Source organism: Setaria italica, chromosome VIII, assembly GCF_000263155.2.
Source record: "Setaria italica strain Yugu1 chromosome VIII, Setaria_italica_v2.0, whole genome shotgun sequence".
Classification (NCBI taxonomy): Eukaryota; Viridiplantae; Streptophyta; class Magnoliopsida; order Poales; family Poaceae; genus Setaria; species Setaria italica.
In genome coordinates, this window is record NC_028457.1 from 11,884,920 (window position 1) to 11,906,266 (window position 21,347).

A 21,347-nucleotide genomic window follows, 5' to 3' on the forward strand; every position below is an offset into this window, starting at 1 on the left:
GTGTTAGGACTGACCCAACACGAGAAGTAGTTCTCTCTTTAAACAACATATACGCTTTGTCCTTAGACCTGAGATTGTCGCATGTATTCTAGATGTGGATTGACCTACTTAGGGGCTATCAAACGCTACGCCGTAACAGGGTAGTTATAAAGGTAGCTTTCGGGTTTGTCAAGAAGCATGCTATGAGACATGGTCAATCAAGATGGGATTTGCCCCTCTCTGATTGAGAGTGATATCTCTGGGCCCCTCGAGTGATCGGATCAGAAAATGCATGGCCATGCTACGTACGGTTAAGAGTTAACCTACAAAGGGATTCCGAATCACAGGATCGAGAAAGAGCGGTCGGCTTGAAGCTAGACCAAATATCGTGAGGCAAAGGGAATAGCATGTATATTATGTTGTGATGGTTCGTCTGATATGATCTTCGTATGCGTATAGGAGTTGGCACGTCTTGCTAGAGGCCGCTACCGACTATTGGGCCGAGTAGGAGTACTCGGGCCATGTCTATACGTATCCGAACCCATAGGGTCACACACTTAAGGGGCTGGAAGCCCAATTCGGATCTGATCCGAGTTGGATTAGGTTTAGGAGTACTAATGGGCCTCGGATCCAGAGGCCCATCAGGAACCCCTATAAATAGAGGGGTGGGGGCGCCCTAGGGTTTCACACCTTTTGCGAAACACTTCTGCCGCGCCTCCCACGCCCTCGCCTGTTGCAACTCGCGGATCTAGCAATCCGGCTTGCGACGCTTCCTCCCTGCACGTGTGGATACCTTGGAGGTGTTGCGCCTGCAGCACTTGGACGAGCCATTGACGAGCCGCCGACGAGCCACGACGAGCCAACGACGAGCCGCGGTACCGGAGGCGATCTTGCTGCACGTGGACGAGCTACTGAGGAGCTGCTGGACGTGATCGACTACGTACGACTACGTGATCATCTTCACTGCATCGACGCATATCTACATCTTCCGCACCAGTAGTGCGTCGAGTGGTAATCCCGTGATCCTTATACGGCAGTTCTTCCTGGTTATACGCGGTAGAATTTTTGAATTGCGCTAGTGTAGCCTACCTCGTATCCCAACAGTTTCATCAGCACGCTCGGCAAAAATGGACTCCCCTTCTTCAAGCTGCTCACGAAGGCGGACAAGTTCGAGTAGGATGAAGAGGCCCGCAAGGCCCTCCAGGAACTCAAAACATTCCTCTCCACCCTTCCCATTTTGACAGCCCCGACCAACCAAGAAACGCGGCAGTTGTACATCTACGCGACAACACATGTCGTGAGCATGGTACTAGTCATAAAACGTGAGGAACTTGGCCATGCCCACATGATACAAAGGCTGGTATATTATGTCAGTGAGGTCCTAAGTGACTCTAAGGTCCGCTGCACGTAGGTTCAGAAATTGCTCTACGCAATCTTGATCACCTCCCATAAACTACATCACTACTTCCAAGCACACAAGATCCGAGTGGTTTCCTTCTACCCAATCAGTGAAATCCTACACAACAGGGATGTCCACAGCCGAGTCATCATATGGTCCATGGAACTGGGGGAATTTGACATCGACTTCTACCATTGTCATGCGATCAAGTCCCAGATACTGGCCAACTTTGTCGCTAAATGGACTGAGATTCAAGAGCCACCCTACCTGGAAAGGTTGGAACACTGGATAATGTAATTTGATGGCACCCTCAATCTTGAGGGAGCCAACGCTGGGGTCCTCTTCATATCCCCAAAAGGAGGGCAGCTCAAGTATGTACTCCAGATCCACTACAAGGCTACCAACAACAGCGCCAAGTACGAGGCCCTCATTTAGGGGCTCTGCATCACCGCCTCGCTCGGCATCAAGCGCATCCTCGTGTATGGCGACTCCAAGGTTGTCATCAAGTAGGTCAACAAGTCCTGGGAGTGCACCAAGGGAACCATGGACACCTACTGCGCTGAGGTCTGCAAACTCGAGGCACACTTCAAAAGTCTTGAATTCCATCACATCCACAGGGAACACAACGTCGCCGCCGATGTCCTGTCCAAGCTCAACTCGAAGCGCGCCCAGGTCCCAGCCAGCATGTTCATCCAGGACTTAAGGAAACCCTCCATCAAGATCCTGGACCCAAACCAAGCTGACAGCAATGCCCAACCTCAGGCCGACTTAGCGTCTACTGATGTCCTCATAATCCAGGTGGAGGAAGACTGGCAAGCACCCTTTATTGCATTCATCACTGACAACATGTCCCCTGAGGATAAAGCCGAGCACAAAAAACTAGCAAGACGTAGCACCAACTACATTGTAATTAGTAAGGAATTGTATAGGAAGGCCACATCTACCGGCATCCTGATGAAGTGCATCCTCCGCAACGAAGGCATCAAACTCCTCCATGAAATCCACTCGGGTTCGTGCGGGAACCATGCCACCTTGGGCAGCTAGGTCAGGAAGGCGTTCCGCTCAAGCTTCTTGCCAACCGCTATCGCTAATGCAAAAGAGCTCATCTAGAGGTGCAAAGGGTGCCAGTTCTTCTTGAAGCAGCAGCACCTCCAGCTCAAGCTCTATGCACAATCCCACCATCTTGGCCCTTCGCATGCAGGGGGCTAGACATAGTCGGCCCCTTCAAGACTGCTCCGGGCAGATACACCCACATCTTCATGGCAGTCAACAAATTCACCAAGTGGATCGAGGTCAAGGCTGTCACTAGCACAGAGTCGGCCAAAACCGCTCAGTTTATCAAAGAACTCAGCCATCACTTCAAGGTATCCAATAGGATCATCACTAACCTAGGCAAGCAATTCACAGGATCCGAGTTCTAGGATTTCTACTAGGATAACCTGATCAATGTGTACTACTCCTTAGTAGCTCACCCACATTGCAACGGCCAAGTCGAACATGTGAATGGGATGGTCCTCCAATCCCTCAAGTCTCACATCTTTGACGACGCATCCAAGTATGCCACAAGATGGCTCCATGAGTTACCCCATGCCATTTGGGGCCTCTGAACCCAAAAGAGTCAGGCTACCAGCTATACTCCCTTCTTCCTGGTCTATGGCTTTGAAGCTATGCTGCCAACAGACGTGGCCTTCGGCGCTCCACGAATCCCATACTATGAGAAGGGTGGTAGAAAAGAGTCGACAGGTCAATATTGACAGCCTGTAAGAACATCACGGAGCGGCTCTCATCCAGCACGTGTGGCATGAGTAGCAGATTCGACACTACCATGACAAGAATGTCAAGGAACGTCCAGGAATGCTCATTCAACATCGGTGACCTAGTGCTCCGCCAGATCTAGTCCACCAAGGACATGCACAAACTATCGGCCCACTGGGAGGATCCATTCATCATCAAAGAGGTCATCCAGCTTGGCACTTACCAGCTGTAGTGGGTGGACGGCTCAGGCGTCCCCAACCCTTGGAACATCCAACACCTGCGGTGCTTCTACCCTTAGGACTTAAAAGCTATGTACTCTTTTTACATTTTACATTGAATAAATAAAACCTCAGAGGTTCTTTTCATACCTACTACCTTCTTACTTTCTTACTCGATCTCTTACTCACACTCAGGGGCTGTGCAACCTGATCATAGACCACACCTTCATCGTTACGCTCAGGGGCTTGCCCCGTTACGCGCCGACCTCCGGGTCTCACCCCTTCTCCTACCCCTCTCATGGCAAGTACGACTAACTCGTGTGGATGGCGTCCTAGCTCGCTAAACCCAGAAAATCTTGCGTCCACCCCCTCCACAAGCTCGAGATCCGCTCCCAGTAGAGTGCTGGCCAGGCAAGGTTGGACGCTTAGCGGCTACAGGCCTAATCTACACGATATCCTATCGTATACACCAAAGGACGGATTGATGTTTTCCATATGCACGAGTTAATTGACTAGCTTACTTGTCTCATGGCACAGATTGATACACATCATAATTTTTCCATTACAGGTCCAACTCCTTGACTACTTCCTCTGCAACCTATTGATACCGGTCGGCCAACTCTGGAAGGTTATCAAGATCGAAGCCCTTGGCAACCCCCCGCTCTGATGCACTCCACGGCCAGTCGAGGGAAATGCATCTTGAGAAACACAATGACATTCTTCATGCACTCCACAGCGGTCTCCTTCATCTATGCCTTCAGCCAACCAGGAGCACTCCTCAGACGGTCCAACAGCAACGTTGGCTCGGCAGGATTGGCCTCAGGCTAGACCATGTCCATCATGTAGCCCGCGGCTGACCGAAGGTCTTCTAGCTTCACCTCCAACCCTACAATGATCACCTGATCATGTTGAAGACTGTGCATTGCTGCAACCAAGCAGCGGTCCATATCCTTGCACAAGCTGGCCTCATAGGCAAGTTTTTGTGACACAGCATACACACGATGCATGACAATGTCATGGTCTTGCTGCAACCAAGCATTAGCAGCTTCACACTCCTCGAGGTCTCTCTTAAGGCTAGCCTCTTTCTTCTCGGCATCTGCAAGGCACACAACAAGAATAGAAGAATTAGCATTACCCTCCCGGATCGGGGCTATCACGAACAAGATACCTATGTACCCTTCAGTATGGCATCAAGGTCACCCTGGACCTCCTTGGTGATCTTCTTCTACTCCTCAAGCACCCAATCTTTTCATTGGAGCTGCTCTACGGCATCCTCCTTGGCCTTCCTGAGCTCAGCCTCCAGACGCTCAGCCTTGAGGCAATACTCCTTGGCACGATGGATGGTGTCCGCCCTCTTGTGCGCACGCTCAGCCGGATTCTGTACAAAAGTTACTCCAACATTTCAAAGAAGGAAGATAGGGATGAAAGTCAACATCAAGTTAGGTCAACCAACATACGTATAAAACCTCCCCGACCTTGGTCGAAGCTTCCTTCAGGACGACAAGATCCTTCTTGTCATCCACCACATCTTGCGCCAAGGCCGTCCCAGAGAAGTCCAGCGTGGTGTGATCATCTTCCACGTGGGCATCGACGTCGGCATTGTAACGGCACCTCCCTGAGAGTCTCCTCCATCTGCACTGCGGCGGTAGCATCGGTGGCCCCAGGTGTGGAGACGGCAATGTCCCCGGCAGCATCTTGGCGTGATGGAGACTTTTGTTCGAGCCTCTTAGACTCTACCACCAGGTCGCCATTGTGTCCGGCCTGGGTAGAAGAAGAAGATGCAGCTCCCAAGGCCGCATCAAGAACCCAACCTTCTCCCTAGGTCCCAACGCTGACTTCCTACAGGCTTCGCTCATCCTTCGTCACCGCCTCCCTGCTTGGTCAATGTGGCACAGATAAAGAATGAAGCAATATACAAACAAACTTTCAACAATAAATGACGCCATGACCATACTCATAGTGTGCTCTTCTTCGCTCGAAACTTTAGGTGAACAGGCGCTAGTGGCAGCAGGGTCGGCTCCTTCTACTTTCCCCCGCAGATGTCTGCCTTCAGCTGCTCCTTCAGCTTCTCCACATCGGCAGCAATTGTCTCAATGAGCTTGGCTTTCTTCTTCTTCACGGCCGGGCTGGGCGACACGGAGTCGTCACTTAATACTCTGGATGAGGCTTCAGCGGGAAAGGTGGTTGCCACAGCTAGCGCCTTGGTCTTGGTGTACCCTGTTTTCCTTCTCTTCCCTTCCTCTGCCTCCGGCTTCTTCGCCTATGGAGCCTTGGATTCAACCACCTTGTGAACGGCCTGGCGCATCTGCCACCCAGTAGGAGTAGCACTCCCAGCCTCCATCCTGCTGCCTTGGACCAACACATCATTGTCGGAGACATCAAAGGACAAGTCCGACTCCCAGTCTAGGGCAGCAGGTGGCTGCTCGACATCGATGGTGGGGCAGATCTTGGGTCGTTGTCGGTCGGCCCCTCCAGGAAGCAGTGCTGGGTAGAAGAACTCAAACTCACGGCTCTAGTCAATCAACAGGATCAGTTAGAGAAGACGCAAAAGCAAAGCAGGAAAGCCAAACAATGCAATCAAGATCTTACTGGGTCAGCCGGCCTCTTGACGGAGAATGCCTTAGGGCAGCATTTGTTCTTGATGACACCACCGAAGAACTCGCAGACCTAGCCGGCAACCTCTTCCTGAGTAACCTTTTGTTGTACCTCCCAGGTCAAATCCAACGGACTCGAGTAATCGTACGTCGGATGGACCCTATCCTTGATTGGATGCGTCAACCTTCAGCAAAAATTGATGCTCACAGCTCCTACTATGAGCCTACATCCCTTCAGGTTGGTGATCTCCTTTAGCAGCTGGTTGACCTACACAATCTCCTTGGAGGTCGGCTGGTTCGAGCATTCCAGCCTTGTCACAGGCGCATACTTGATGCGAGGTGGCAGCTCGGGCTTCTAGTTGGAACCAAGAAACCATTCCTTGTACCACCCCTTGTTCAAATCCTTGAGCTTCAGAGCAAAGTACTCGGCAACCCTCTTTGGTCGTAGTGAAAATGCACAACCATCGATTAATCTTGGTTTCCCCTTGGTCGACACAATCTTTAGTTGTTAGAGATATCTCCACAGATTGAAATGGGAAGGAATGCCGAGAAAAGCTTCGCAAAAGTGGATAAACACAGCAACATCGAGTATGGAGTTAAGGTTCAGATGCACTAACTCAATTTTGTAGTACTCTAGCAGCCCATGAAAGAAATCCCTAGTCAGGATCCTAAATCCCCGCTCAAAGAATGCCGCAAAGATGATGGCTTCGGTCTTGTCCTCGGTGGGGAACTCCTAGCTTGCGGTCGCCTTCAAATCCAGGAGGGACTTGGCTCCGAGCAGGCTGTTGTCGACGAGGGCATGGATCTGTTCCTCAGTCATCATGGACTTCACCCAGTAGGTGAGCAGGTATGATGCCTGCTCTGCCACCATTTCTTTGGTTTCTAATCCTTGCGGCGCAGATCGGATGTAGGTGGTCTCTTGGTTTGCATACGGCAAAGAATGGCGGCACGGCAGCGGTGACTGCAGCTTTCGGGCAAAGGGGCGGCGGATGTGTCTTGCGGATGCGGTGGCATGACCTAGGGCGCTCAAGCGCAGAGGCTATGGTGTTGGTGGCAGTGGCGTTTGCGGGTGAGCGAATGGAAATGAAAAGGAAACCATGCCTCTTCGGCTTTTGAAGGCGTTGACGGTGTAAACCTAGCAACGGAATCCTCGGGTCCCCTGTTACAGCACAAGCGATAGACGGAATCCACGGGTTTTCTATTAAGTCTCATGGCGTGCCTCCTTGGCTCCGCCAGTCCTCGCGCTCGGGGGTTGGGCGCCCATTTCAGGTCAACGTGCTCCTTGGCTCTGCCAGTCCTTGCACTCGGGGGCTGGCGCCTATTTTAGGTCGATGTGCCTCCTTGGCTCGGCCAGTCCTCGCGCTCAGGGGCTGGGCACTTGTTTTAGGTCGGCGTGCCTCTGTGGCTCCACTAGTCCTCGCGTTCGGGGGCTGGGCGCTATTTCTAAAACCTAACAATACAAATACTACATGAATTCTTGACCATTGGACCGATTACTTTAATCTCTTCAATGATTGGGGGCTACTCCATATGGAGTGCGTCTTGCAATGCCCTCCATGTGCTTCCCTTCGATCTATAGGATGACCAGACATCCCGGAGCTCGGCAGTCGCATACACATGCACATTTGGTCATATGCTTGTGAAAGCTTCAATTTCTCTTTCTTTTTTGAGGACCGTGCAATCTCTCTATCCCTATGATGAAATCGCAACTTCAGACAATTAAATTACAAGCTTCATTGTGCATCTGTCAGGCTTCTGTTCGACTCCACATTGCTCGGGGGCTTGAGGGATAAGGGTACCAACGGGTCCACCGACCAGGATACTGGCCGACCTAACAAGTGGGCCCCACCCGACTATGGCGTGCGGGGCAAGGCATGAAGACGCGTGGAGCACTAGCTTGGAGGCTAGGCGAGCAAATTCCGCCCGGATATCATGGGATTCATGCTGTAGTTCAACTCAGATTGATTTCCTTGTAACAACCGATTAGGATTAGATCCTATCCGACTTGTAACCCAAGGTCGTCGGCCTATATAAGGCGGTCATGGGTGCCCCCCGAGGGCACCTCAACTCTTCGCATCTCATACCAGCAATCCACTAGAACACAGGACATAGGGTATTACTCTCCGGAGGTCCGAACCTGTCTAAACATTGTGTCTCTGTGTTACCATTTGAGTTCTTGGTCTTGCAATCTCCCCCACCTACAAATCTACCACTTTGGTAACCCCCTAGTGGACTACCGGTCACTAAATCTGACATAAACCCTAAGGGAAAGCCTTGTAACCAAGGCTTATTAGACTTCACATTTTTTGTTTCCAACTTTATCCTTCCAAGGATACACAAATGGTGTGAGTTTAGGTAAAGGAAACAATATAAAACTTGATTAGCAACAAGCTAAGGAGGAATGGGAGGTAAGATGGGTAACCTCGTAGGGAGCTCATATCCAACGTTATCTCGGTCATATAAGAACCGGTTTATTGAGCAAGTCTTTCCAGTGTATATGTGCAACCATGCGAGCCAAAAAGGTATAGCCTTCGGGAATACCTATTTATGTAAAGACTTGATTCACACCCCACTACAGAGTCTAGTAAACCATCCCAAGGGGCCATGGTGGGTAACAGATGAACCGGAGCAGGACCTTCGCATAATCCCAAGTCTGGCCGGTACGGGTCATTGGTTGAGGTCTAGAGGACCTATTTTTATATCATGATATGATACATCTTTTCCCGGGTTTATCCCTGATTGGACGTTGAATGGCCCCTGCTTAGGCCCTAGTGTTGTTGGTCTTGTAGGGTAGTAGCGCCAAAGGATTTGGTATGGGCTACCCAATCGTATGGTTAAAGTTTACGGGCTTTGCAGAGTTAATTAATCTATTCAAATAGATGAGGTTCTTGGTCATGAACTCACATTGTCAAAGCTCTCTTTGATTAGTCACACCTTTCTTAATAAAAGTAGAAAATAAGGGGTGGATGCCCATACTTCTTAAATAAGGAGGATCCTGACTATCGCTGCCATTAAAATATGAGAACTGGCAGGGGAGGCTTTATTTCCCCCTCCAGGGCCAAAACAACATTATTATTATAACAACTTCCTTTTTAAAAGCCCCGATGGTGCTACACTTTGCATATAGAGAACTTTCTCATAAAAACCCCAATCTTTCCTTGATTTACCTTACATGTCATTAACTTTTCAACGTTAAGATACTTGCTGAGTACTTCTTGCAAAAGTACTCAATCTTGCTTGTTTTGCCAGCTCTTCTAGGGAACCAGCTTTTGCCATTTACGCTACATCATGTTCGCTGCTTGATTATTCCTTAGAGGTGAAGATGACACCGCCATAACCCTTTCTATTTTCTCTTCTTCTTACTTTGATAATCTTTCCGATTAACGTGGTGCCAGATAATGATATAGAGCATGGCACTGTATTGCTTAAATGTAGACGCCCGAGGGGCGGTCCCCGCACCACCCCTTTTCTAAGGCTGAGGCTGTCCCCGACAGCTCCAAATCCTAAAGCCGGAAGCTCCTAACCCTAGCCAGTGGTAGCGCACAGCGGCGGCGAAGGGAGAGGAAGCAGGGAGAGGAGAACCGGCGGTGGGAGGAGATAGAGGAAGAGGAAGATGTGACGCTGATAAGCGGGATCCACACATATGTGACATATAGTATCCATCACTCCCGCCGCAGTCGCTACACCTTCATCTTCCGCACTGCCTCGCTGCCGATCGGCATCGACTGGACGGCCTCCCAGGCGACAGCAGTGGTGTCTTTGGCTGCTAGCGACGCCACCATCTCCAGCGGCTTGGTGCTGGTGATATATAGCATCCAGCACGAGGCGATCTTCCTGTAAGGTAACATGCAATGGCTGGATGCTCGATGGCTTCCCACAGATTTCTTGCCTCCATCTTGATCTTCATGACAAAGGACCACTCGGTGTAGTTTGACTTGGTGAGGAGCGGCCACTTTCACCGGCCCTCTGATTTGGATGATGCACTTGACGACTTCGATGTCATCATCCCTGCCGTCGCCGCTCTCACTGGCGTCAGACGCACCCTTGTGCCCTGGGGACTGTGGCCTCTCCTTCCAGGCGTCCTCGACTTCACAGGCGATTGCGAGGGAGTTCACCGAGGTGACTTCGATCCCGCCTGTGACCGCGTCATTTGCATAGAGCGAGCTACAGCACGCGCACTCCAATCCAAGACCCCAACCGGCTGTAATACCAATTGGAAGTACGCTCAACTCACCAGGATGTGAAAACTCAAGAACACGGAGGGAATTTTTGTGCTTCAAGATAGCAATGTTTTCTGTTTATGTTGCTCTTATTTAAACAGAGGAATACAGAGATGAAATGGGCGTGATGGCCTCCTGGAATCTAGCCATGAGCAAATGACTCCACTACTCCTATCTCCTAGGACACGACCTCAGAGACTCTGTGACTGACTAACTGAACTTGACTAAGCAATCAAAGGACTCGACGCACTAGCTAATGAACATTGACACCAATATTACAGCCAAAATTAACAATGTGGATGCTGGATGGGCACATGACATCAAGTCGACAGCCACAAATTTTATATCCTAATAAAGAGCGTAAGAGGCAGAGAGAGAGCTATAGTAGGTATGCTCAAATGTCGGACCAACACACGAGAGAAATAGGAAACGTCGTGTAGCATGTCATCAAAAGAAAGCTAGATCCCCCTGATGTACATGGAGCCTATGAAAGTACTGAATGGTTCTATACAAACGATGCATACCACAGGCAAATGTTTGATCAGGAGGGCATAATGCTTCAATCCCTTTGTAGGTTCATTAGGTAACAAAACACTGTTTTGCACATTATATAGGTGACTACACAACACCATCTCGATGCACTGTTGGTAGCACCATACTTTGGCAAGACCCCAAGCTGCCTTAGACCAGGTATGATGAATGGTCTTCATATTGTTATTTGTTTGCCTGTATCCACTTGCAATTCCTTTTACTGATGCAATGCTCCTTTGCTTGCACACACAGGACCGACTGCACCGAGATGGAAGGATGTATATATATATAGAGAGAGAGAGAGAGAGTTTGATGATGGGAGAACGGTGCGTAGAACTATATAGGTGTTCAGGTTTTTCAATGTTTCAGGGAGACAGATAAGATTTTTCAGGTATTGATGATTTTTCAGCTACGGCGTTTGCATTTGGCCTGCTTTCTTATTGAGAGATAAGAAGCGCAGAGGACCAACAAAAGACTCATCTGCTCTCTCATATTGTCAAAGACGTGTAAATCCAAATTATTCCAGCACGCCAAATAGCTCCAATGCTCCAGGTAGTTTGTGTAGTACAATCCCATCAACACAACCATTGCTGCAAGACTCAACATTATGTAGAACAGAGGTGATGTGGAAGATAAGGGTATCACTTTCAGGGTACAACAAAATTTCTGTGGTTACATTTTTAGACGCAAGAACCTTCTAGCATACCAAAGAATAAAAGAAAAAAAAAGTAAAAGGGCAGGTTTAATATGTCCATTATTACGATGAGTTAATCCACGAATCTTCGGTAACCCTCTGCAAGTTTTCTGTAAAACTTGACATCAGATGGCTTTATTTTGCTGATTGCGAACTGGAAGTGCCTCATTGCTACCTCTTTGATGTCAAAGTTCTCCTGTTGAAAAATTACAGTAGTTTATCAGCAAACTTCTGCTACCGGTAGTGAAGATGCACAAAGGCTTGTTACCAGAGCGGGAAAGAATTGAGTAGCATACATCAAGTGCCACAACAGCAGCTTCCCTGCAGACCAGCTTTATGTCCGCGCCTGTGTAGCCTTCTGTGAGTCTAGCAAGTTCCTCTAAATTCACGTCAGGACCACATGGTATGCTGCGTGTATGAATCCGGAAAATATCTGCACGGTCAGCTTCATTTGGCGGTTGCACATCGAGCAGCCTGTCGAAACGACCTAGGGTATACATCATTCAAAAACGTTGGACCAAATGAGCGAAGGAATCACACTATGCATAAACCAAGCAATGCATTTACAAAAAAATAGACCCAGTAAACAACCTGGCCTCGTTAGTGCAGGATCAATTTTGTCAGGACGATTTGTAGCTGCAATAACAATTACTTTCCCGTCCAAACCTGTTGCCACAATATAATATTATGTATCATCAAAATATAGAGACCAACAGGATCTTGTAAACCACAAAATAAGTTGGATAACAGGTCATCAACACATTCCAACTGTGGATGAGCAGAAGCAAATGGCTAAGGCTCCAGTTAATTAATCATTGACTGGAGAGTGGAGACATCAAAATCAGATGTTTCATGCTTGGTTTATGTACAGTCAACAAAATACAGTACTGCTATTTGGCAAACCTCTAATCACAGCCTAACACACCTTAGTGGCTAGTGTTAGTGAGTTGATAAGCTGATAATAATATACCCTATACCCTAAGAAAACTTAAAGGAACAGACATGAAGCATCAAAAAAGGAATTTGCTTATGAAGCGATAAAACTCACCATCCATTTCCACAAGCAACTGAGTGAGGACCCTATCAGCAACAGAGGTGCCATCATTTTCATGCCCACGAGTTACTGCAAGTCCATCTATCTCATCGAAAAATATTATCGCCGGTGCATTAGCTCTTGCTTTTGCAAATAGCGATCTCACTGCTTTTTCAGAGTCACCGACCCATTTGCTGAAAAGTTCAGGACCCTTAACTGCAAGAAAGTTCAATTGTGCTTCAGAAGCTGCAGCGCGAGCCATCAAGGTCTTGCTGCAACCTGGTGGTCCCATCATTAGCAATCCTTTGGGGGGTTGGGTCCCTATACGTTTAAATGCTTCTGGGCATTCCTGCGGCCAATGGATGGCTTCAATTAGCTGCTGCTTGACATTGGCTTGACCACCAACATCTTCCCAACACACCTTTGGAAGCTCAAGCATCACCTGCACAGAATATGGTTGAGCAATTGGCATTGTTTTCCCGCAAGTCACATGTATAACTGTCTATATAGGAACTATCATGATAGAATCAATCAGTTACAGCCTTGGGTGGATAGAATTGATACCTCACGCATTGCACTTGGTCGAACTTTCGTTTTAGCCTTCTTAAAGTCCTCAGTGTTCACTGACAGTGCTTTTTCATCTATCGCATCATAAGACGCACTACATTTTGTGTTCACATAATAAGACTCACTACTTTTTGTGTTACTATTTGTGCACGGAGCATCATCCAATGACATGGCTGAGAAAGATGCCGGTAATGAGCTTTCTTGATAGCCTGAAGGATCATCAGTACCCCGAATACACTTATGTACACTAGAGTCAGGATGACCAAGTTGTATACTCAAATTTTCTTTTAGGCTGATATAACGGCGAAGAGCACACATTGCGGCCTCATTGCATAGTGCAGCTAGATCAGCACCTACAAATCCATGGGTCTCTAGAGCAATAGACTTAAGTTCGTCATCGTTGAGGGAGTGGCGAACTCCAATTAAAAGGTGGTGAAGTATGTCCATCCTCTGTCCTGGAGATGGCACTCCTGCAACCCAGTGAAAAGACAACAAATAATGGTCAATTTGGTTTTCAACTTATATCATTAGACAACCATGCTAATTCAACATTAGGACATTTAAATTTGATGCCATTAAGTGCAGGCCAACCTTAGTTTCAAAAAAAAAAGAAAACCTTAACTTGCTATTAAACACGTAACAAAATCACCCACTAGGGATGACAGAACATACAGTACAAGGTAGTCCATTCCCTGTAAGTAAAAATTTTGGGCCAATCCTAAAGGCATGATGCTAGTCCACAAAATCAAAAGGCCAGGATTCTTAATGCATTCTGCACATGCATAAGCTATGTTTTAGTTGCAGGCAGTTTAGCATTAGAAGCAAGAATTGAACGTGGAGTAGACTACAGCCACGGCCTTTTATTTAAAAATATATGGATAACATCATTATACCTATTTCAATTTCCTTATCCAATCTTCCAGAACGTCGCAGTGCAGGATCAATACTATCAGGCCGATTAGTTGCAGCGATTAAGATAACACGATCATTAGGTCCTATCTCATCCATCAGTTTTAACAGAGTAGCCACCATTCTAATAGATAACTCCTCACCCCCTTCCGTCCTTGATGGAGCAATTGCATCCAATTCATCAACAAAAATCTGAAAGCAGCAAAGATACATGAGATAGATATGATACTGTTACGAATGGCAACATGATGGGATAATACCAATACTTCAAATACATAGCATTGCTCCTTGCTAACTAATACATCAAACCATGGATGATGAGTGCATAATAATTTTAATATAAGTCAAATACGCGAATTTCACAAAGAAAAACAATGAGTGAACAAGACAAAAAAGAGGAGATGTTCCCAAGTATGAGCAGTGCAATTTTAATATGGGGAAGCTAACTGCTCTGGTAAAATTACTGAAGCATTGATAAAGGAGGCACTAGAAACAGGCTTCAAGCAAATCTTCTCCTTGTATGAACAGAGTGCATTTTGCATTAAGAAGAATATATATAGCCGAGCATAGTGATTTGCGACCTTGGGTGTGATAAAAATAGTGGAAATAGCTACAAGTTCAGTTTCATGAATTTTAATAGAAGATGCAGTTTTAAGACTTCAGAGTTGCAGAGCACATCAAGATACTATGACAGCTTGGGCTCAACAATACTACTCCCAAAAAAAATAAGTTGCCAGTATCATTCAAATAAAGCTTGGACTCAACAATACTACTCCCAAACAAATTAAGGTGCTAGTATCATTCAAAAACACCAGTCACAAAAGTCAGTAAAAAAACATTGTTGTTTTTCTAATGCATCAGGGGATTCAGCGTTATAAATTACAGTACTATCTGTGAAGCTCTATTTGGATTTTCTTTTTTTACAGTTGGCTTGACAGTAAGAAGCAGCTGAGCATTTGAAGAAAATCTAACCACAGCAGGTGCAGCTTTCTTAGCTGAACTGAAAACATCATACAGAGATTGCTCACTTTCTCCATAGTAATGGCTGATGATCTCTGGTCCATTGATTGTGAAAAGGTTGAATCCTGCATCATACGTACAGGAAGAAACAAGAGAAGTTTTCCCTGTTCCAGGTGGACCATAAAGAAGAATACCTTTGTATCTGAAAACAATTCACATATCACAAATTGAAAGAATGGATTGTATGGATGAAAATAGGGGGATGTGTATATCTGTTAATGCAATACCTTGGCAAACCAATTTGATCAGAAAGTGAAAACGAAATTATTTCTTTTATGGTTTTTGACTCTTCAGATAAACCACCAAGCATTGGAGCATGATTGGAATCATCATTTCCCTTATTATAATAGTCGTAAACTTCCGATGGTAAATCTGTCTTATCCAAGCCAGGCTTCTCCGTGCAGACTGAATCACAAAGATGCACTTTCGTGGTTCTATCCACAAGGATTGAAACTAGGGTTCCCCCCAAGTTAGATGAATCTTCTGCATTAGGCAGTGTATTCCTTTTCTCACCAAAATCATCTCGAGCAGAGCTATCAAATTCTGCTCTCATCACCACAAACAAGGACAATTTTCCGCACATTGAGAGAGGAATAAAGTTCCCTTTTATTAAGTGTCTACCATTAAGCCACCGTGTAGCTGAAGTCTGCAACAACGCATTAACTTTCTCATCAGCTAATGCTGATCTTGCAGTGGTTGGATCCAAGCACATTGAAGAGCCAATGTTGGATGCAAAGTCATGGGATTCCTTCCTATGCAATGGAGTAAAAGGAATCTTCTTAGGTGTCTCCATAAGCATTTCATTTCTTTCAGGGCGGTAGTCAGATTCTGACTGAATGCCACTGGAAGATTCGACCTCAGGTGGAACTAGGCCAAGATAAAGATTCTTACATTTTACTACCCGTAAAATATCTACATCATCACTATGCTTTGGGTCCTGAGATGTACATAAGGGGCTAATAAACAACGATTGACCTACTGAAGGGTATCCCAAAACACAAGCAAGATCCCAAGAGAGCTTGATGCCGTTCTTTTGAACCTAGTAAGACACCCAACCAAAACATTAAAAGTTCGTTACTCTCAGCAATTAGACAACAGGAGAAGCAAATTAGAATAGACATACCTCACGTGATGGGAAAACTGTGGCAACCACAAAGTTTCTCCCTGCTTCACCATAGAGAAGATCATTGTCAACAGCAAGATCAAAGAATCTGTTGCACTCCTCAAACAAATCATCTAGTGGGAATCTATCTAATTGGTCACTTCTCGAAGATATTAGTGACACCTGCGAGCAAGGAAACAAACAAGGTTAGTCATCATTGAAAGAGAAGGAAATACAAACAAGTATCCAGTATGTTAGTGCTTCGCAGAGACTCTGAAGTTCAGTATAGCACAATTGCGTGTGCGTCTCAATTTGGCTCATTAACAAACACACATTAGTAGGCGCACAATATATGGAATTGCCACCAATTGGTAATTGCCATCAGATTACAGCTCCCAGTCATAACATAAATACAAATTTGAGCAACAAGCTCTAAATTCCTTGAACTGATTCTAGCTGTGTGACTGTGTCTAAGGTGGTTCAGATAAAAAATTTGCGGAAACAAAAAGACCAAAAGGAACAAGACTGGAAGCACAAAGGGGGAGCAGGCAGGAGCTTACGGAGACGAGGCACCCGGGCCGCATCCCGGCGCCGACCATAGCGGCCTCGGAGAGCCAGAGCCTCCCCAAGCCGGCGCCGCCGCTACCGCCCCTGGGGGCCACTTCAGAGACGGTGCCGGCGAAGCAACCCTCGCCGCCGCGCGGCACGAGCGCCGGGAAGCGCGCTGCGGCGGCCGCGGCGATGGAAGGGAGATCGACGCTTCGCTCTCCGCCACCGCTGCCATCGCGAACTCCGGGGCCACGGGAGGAGCGGGAGGAGGGGGTGCGCGGGGACGGCTGCGGCGACGCCGCCGCCGGCTGCTGCTGTGGCCTCTTCTTGCCCTTGGAAGGAGGCATGGCGGCGGCGGGAGGATGGACTTTGGTAGGGTTTAAGACGGTTTTGCAGATTTGGAGATCGTTGTGCTTGCTAATATTGGCTGGGGAAAAAAAAGAGGATGCGCGCGCCGGCAATGCCGCTGGTGGAGGAAGGCGGCGCGGCGGCGAACCCCTAAAATCCTGGAAGACGCGTCGGGTTCGGCCCTTGGGCCCAAATGAACCGCCCCTGTGAATGACCTCTGATCGGCCCAACTTGCCTGCACAGACAGAGAGAGGGAGGGAGAGAGGGGGGGTTATATCTGGCCCAAGCCAAATGAAGCCCACGTACGCTAGGGCCCACCGGCAAACCCAATTGTGGCACCAAAGGAGGCCGGCCGGTGACAACATAGAGAGAGCTAGCAGCGGTGGTGGTGGACAACAGCTGGCCTGCCTACGTGTTCAAGTATTTGTTTGCGTGCTAGCAATGCAGCTGACGTGGCTCGGCTTGTTCGGCGATGGATCCTTCGTCCTGTCCAAAGTCAAGGCCACGTCGACGCTCGAAATGTACAGCGTGGGGCAGCACGTACAAATGCAGCGTAAAGGGTCAGACTGAACGATGTATAGGTAGCTCCAATAGTGTGTCAGCATGACTTCTTCAGTTCAGGAAGCAGAGGAGGAGTCTGGGCCTCGCCGTTCCACTCGGCCCATTGTTCCCAGCATGCGTATCTCGAGCTTAGAATGGAGTAGGCCCATGTAAAATTGTGTCCGTGAGTTGTATGTGTGAGCACCGGAGATATAGGGCCTGTTTAGCTACCACCTCATAAACTTTAGGAGACTCATAAAGTTTATGAGCCCCTAATTGCTAGTCCTAAATTTTAGGAGCGGGGTGTTTGGATGAACTCATAATTTTTAGGATGTTAGAGGGAAAATGACCGTTGTACCCCTAATTAAAGGAGCAACTGCCGGCCTTTTGCTGCCTCTGGTTTTGGCGCGAGCAGCAGGCGCGGCTGGTTTTGGCGCGAGCAGCAGTTCTTCTGGCCTCTGCCTCTGGCGCAGATTGGTATTGCCGGTTTTTTTTTTGCCAATTTTTTTGTTTTGCCGTTCCTTTGCTGCCGCCTTTGTTAAAAAAAACGTAGTGCAATGTCCAAAAACAGTAAGCACAGTCCATCGTCTTTGTCATTACAACTCAAAAATACAAAACCTCTACAATCTATTGAACAAACCATTAGCTATACTATCACGAAATTCGTTCATATTTTGATCTCCGTCTGCCTCTTCGGTATTTCCCTCATGTCCTTCAATGCGTGATTCTTCGGTGAAAGGAACAAAATTTTTATCACGATCACACATACCAAAGGCCCTATCCGCATGATCGTTCTCCCTAATGAAATTGTGAAGTGCCATACATGCTACTATTACTTTGCTTTGCTTTTCGATTGGCAAACTTGGTATTCCCAATAAAATCCTCCATTTCATCTTCAAAACTCCGAATGACCTCTCAATAACATTTCTAAGTGATGAATGCGCGTAGTTAAAAGTTTCCTTCATACCTCTCGGATTTGGGCCACTCCGGAACTCAGGAAGGTGGTACTTCGTACCTTTGTATGGTGCAAGATACCCCGAGCGGTTCGGATATCCAGAGTCCACTAGATAAAACTTCCCTACAAATACAAAAGAGAATATGGTAAGCAATTTTGGGTATATAATTTATTTTTAAAATATTATTGAGAAAAAATGTACCTGGAGGAGGGTGTGGATACTTGTCAGCATATTTATTTACGGCATCAGTGAATACTCTCATATCATGAACTGATCCAGGCCATCCACTAACAACAAATGTGAATCTCATGTCGAAATCACAAATGGCAAGCACGTTCTGTGTAGGGTATCCATGTCTGCCCGTATGCTGCACCACCTCACCACAACTGGTACATGAGTCCCATCTATAGCTCCTATGCAATTGTTGAAATATGGAGCATACCTAGGGTTTCTCAACCTCTGGTGAATTGTTGTAAACCCAGGGTCCTTTGGCCTAATTATATCTACAGCTAGCCTAATAACACATGACAAAACCAAATCAAATGTGCGGCTTATTGTTTCCAATGACCTTACAAACCGATCCGCAACTTGTCTTAGTGACTGGGGTGCACCATTTATCCATAAGAACATAGCTAAAGCCTCCATCGTTGACATTCTTCTAGTTCCCCTCAAACCATAAGACTCAACCAACAGGTCATGAAGTTGGTGAAATAAAGTGCAAGACATCCTAAACATGTTGTAGCATGAGGTTGGATTTGATAGTGTCTCTTGCACCCATTTTATGCCCGGTACAGTAGGTACTCTAGGTGGCCCTTTGTGATAGTAAGTGTCATAGTACATACCAAGCATTATTGAGGACTCCATAATCTCTCTATTCCTCTTTCGACGTATGATTTCCAGCTCCATGAACTTGCATGCCATATTAATGAATTCATCGTCAGAATCTCCTTCACCATCATCCTAATTCACCATTAAAAAAACAGGCATACATTAGTCTCTGCATCATCAAGGTGACATTAGTACTGCAGCCGAGCCATTTTCACAAATTGAAATCAAACTTGGTCACAAACTCCAGTACTCAAACAGCCACATATTGAAACAACCACATATAGAAACAACCACAAATTTAAACATGTCACATGATCACAACTTCAAACAGGAACTTATTCAAGTTCTAGCAGCCGAAATAACATTAGTACTGAAATCAACAATTCAAGGTTCAACAACCACAAATATCTACTACTACATTCTAATCTAAGTTCATTTTCTTGCACCATCTTTTCAAGAAAGCCATCCTAGCCTCTGCATCATCAAGGTTGATGAAGAATTCTCTGTTGAATTTATCCTTACATATGTCCCAACAAGCAAACATTTCAGCACTATCCTTTCTTGCACCACAATCTACTGCTAATTGTTAGCATCTCTTAACTTCATCTGCCACTGGATTGGTGTTCATCTTCTGCCTCTTATCTTCAGCGAATTTGGCAATTGATGCACCAACATTCCTGAAAATACTATGGGTCACATCATCCTTCTCTGCTTGCCTGTTGAAGTAATTTGTCACAGCAGTGATCATTGGGCTTCTAGATTTTTTTGGAGGGCTAGTAGCAGTTGATTTGGTGCTTGCATTGGACCTCTTCCTGGTGTTTGAGCTGATAGGGCTGTCATAGTAAGAGGCAGGTTCACCATCACACTCCTCTCCACCAACTGAAGGGTCTCCACCCTCATCATCTTCACCATCTTCTTCTTCTTCTTCCTCCTCCACTTCTGGATTGTATGCTGTGGTTCCATCTACTGCAGTTTCATGGAACATTTCTTCCAACTGATCTAAGTATTCTGGAGCACCATGCTGCAACTTCCTCAAATCAGGTCGTTTCTGCAAGTGACAGGTCATTCTAAGTCAGGAGCACTACATTTCCTAGAAATTAAAGGGTTAGTACAAAAATTATGTCTCACCTCTGTGTGTAATTCCCACCACCAATTTGGAGCTTGCACTGTCCCATCAGCATGTCTACCTAGACCTGACTGGCTCTGTAGGGCTTTCCAAAAGTTATACAACCTTTTCAACTGATCTCTTCTATTCCTAAATTGCCCAAGATCATGCTTCAAACCAGTAGCCATGTAGTACTTTTCCTGAATTATCTTCAACCCTCTAGTGGACATGTTGCCTTTGGGACAGTTTCCTTCTCTAATTTGCTCAACTGACAAATCACAGAATATTCCAGTATTCCTTTCTGTCCACTGTGCTTTGTCATTTTTAATCTATTGGATAAAGAACAGTGAATTTCCAGGCAACACACAAAATACATGAATTTATCTAGACATAATACATGAAGGCACTAATTCAACAAGCCACATTTTCAGGAACTCACAAATTCAACATCTAACAATTTCAGCATGTCACAATGGGAATAAGTCACAGATTCATGAAGCCACTAATTCATCTAGCCACTAATTCATCTAGCCACTAATGCATGAAGCTCTGTCATGCATCTAGTCACAATTCAATCCATTCCTGAAAATTTCAGAACAACTTGCACAGCTAATTCATACTATCAACTTCCACAGCTAATTTCATTCCTAATTTCAGAACAACTAATTCTAAATGCACCATAAATTCATACTATAAAGTCACAGATTTTACCTTTGAGGCAGGAAACACAACTTCGACAGCTGCATCATCAACAACATTGTGTTCATATGCATCAAAAGCATCTTCTGGAGGGCCTGAACTTCGTCCACCACGAGCACCACCTCGACGGCCTCTTCCACGACTTGCACTGCCAGAACCACCACCGCGAAACAAAGATCTTGCACGGCCTACTCCACCTCTGCTACCTGGCCCCCTGCTGCCGCTCGCCATCCTGCTGCCGCCTGCACCTTGACTGCAGCCGGCCGCCTGGCTACCGCCAGGTCCTGTGGTGTCGCCGGCA

General features: G+C 46.6%; 2 protein-coding genes across 2 annotated transcripts; one reads left to right on the forward strand and one right to left on the reverse strand.

The window, feature by feature from the left end:
* Positions 1–1,921: 1,921 nt before the first annotated feature.
* Positions 1,922–2,422, forward strand: LOC105914923. The gene has a single exon (XM_012848151.1). It carries the CDS (start codon positions 1,922–1,924, stop codon positions 2,420–2,422), a length of 501 nt encoding a protein of 166 aa, XP_012703605.1.
* An 8,861-nt stretch (positions 2,423–11,283) lies between these two features.
* On the reverse strand, positions 11,284–17,024 carry LOC101786543 (calmodulin-interacting protein 111). Its single transcript, XM_004979031.2, has 10 exons — positions 16,582–17,024; positions 16,043–16,204; positions 15,147–15,958; positions 14,872–15,061; positions 13,884–14,091; positions 12,988–13,460; positions 12,439–12,865; positions 11,982–12,056; positions 11,687–11,877; positions 11,284–11,586 (listed from the first exon to the last, which is right to left on the reverse strand). The coding sequence occupies exons 1-10, from the start codon at positions 16,915–16,917 to the stop codon at positions 11,464–11,466; spliced, it is 2,997 nt and encodes a 998-aa protein (XP_004979088.1). The 5' UTR covers positions 16,918–17,024; the 3' UTR covers positions 11,284–11,463.
* Positions 17,025–21,347: the final 4,323 nt, after the last annotated feature.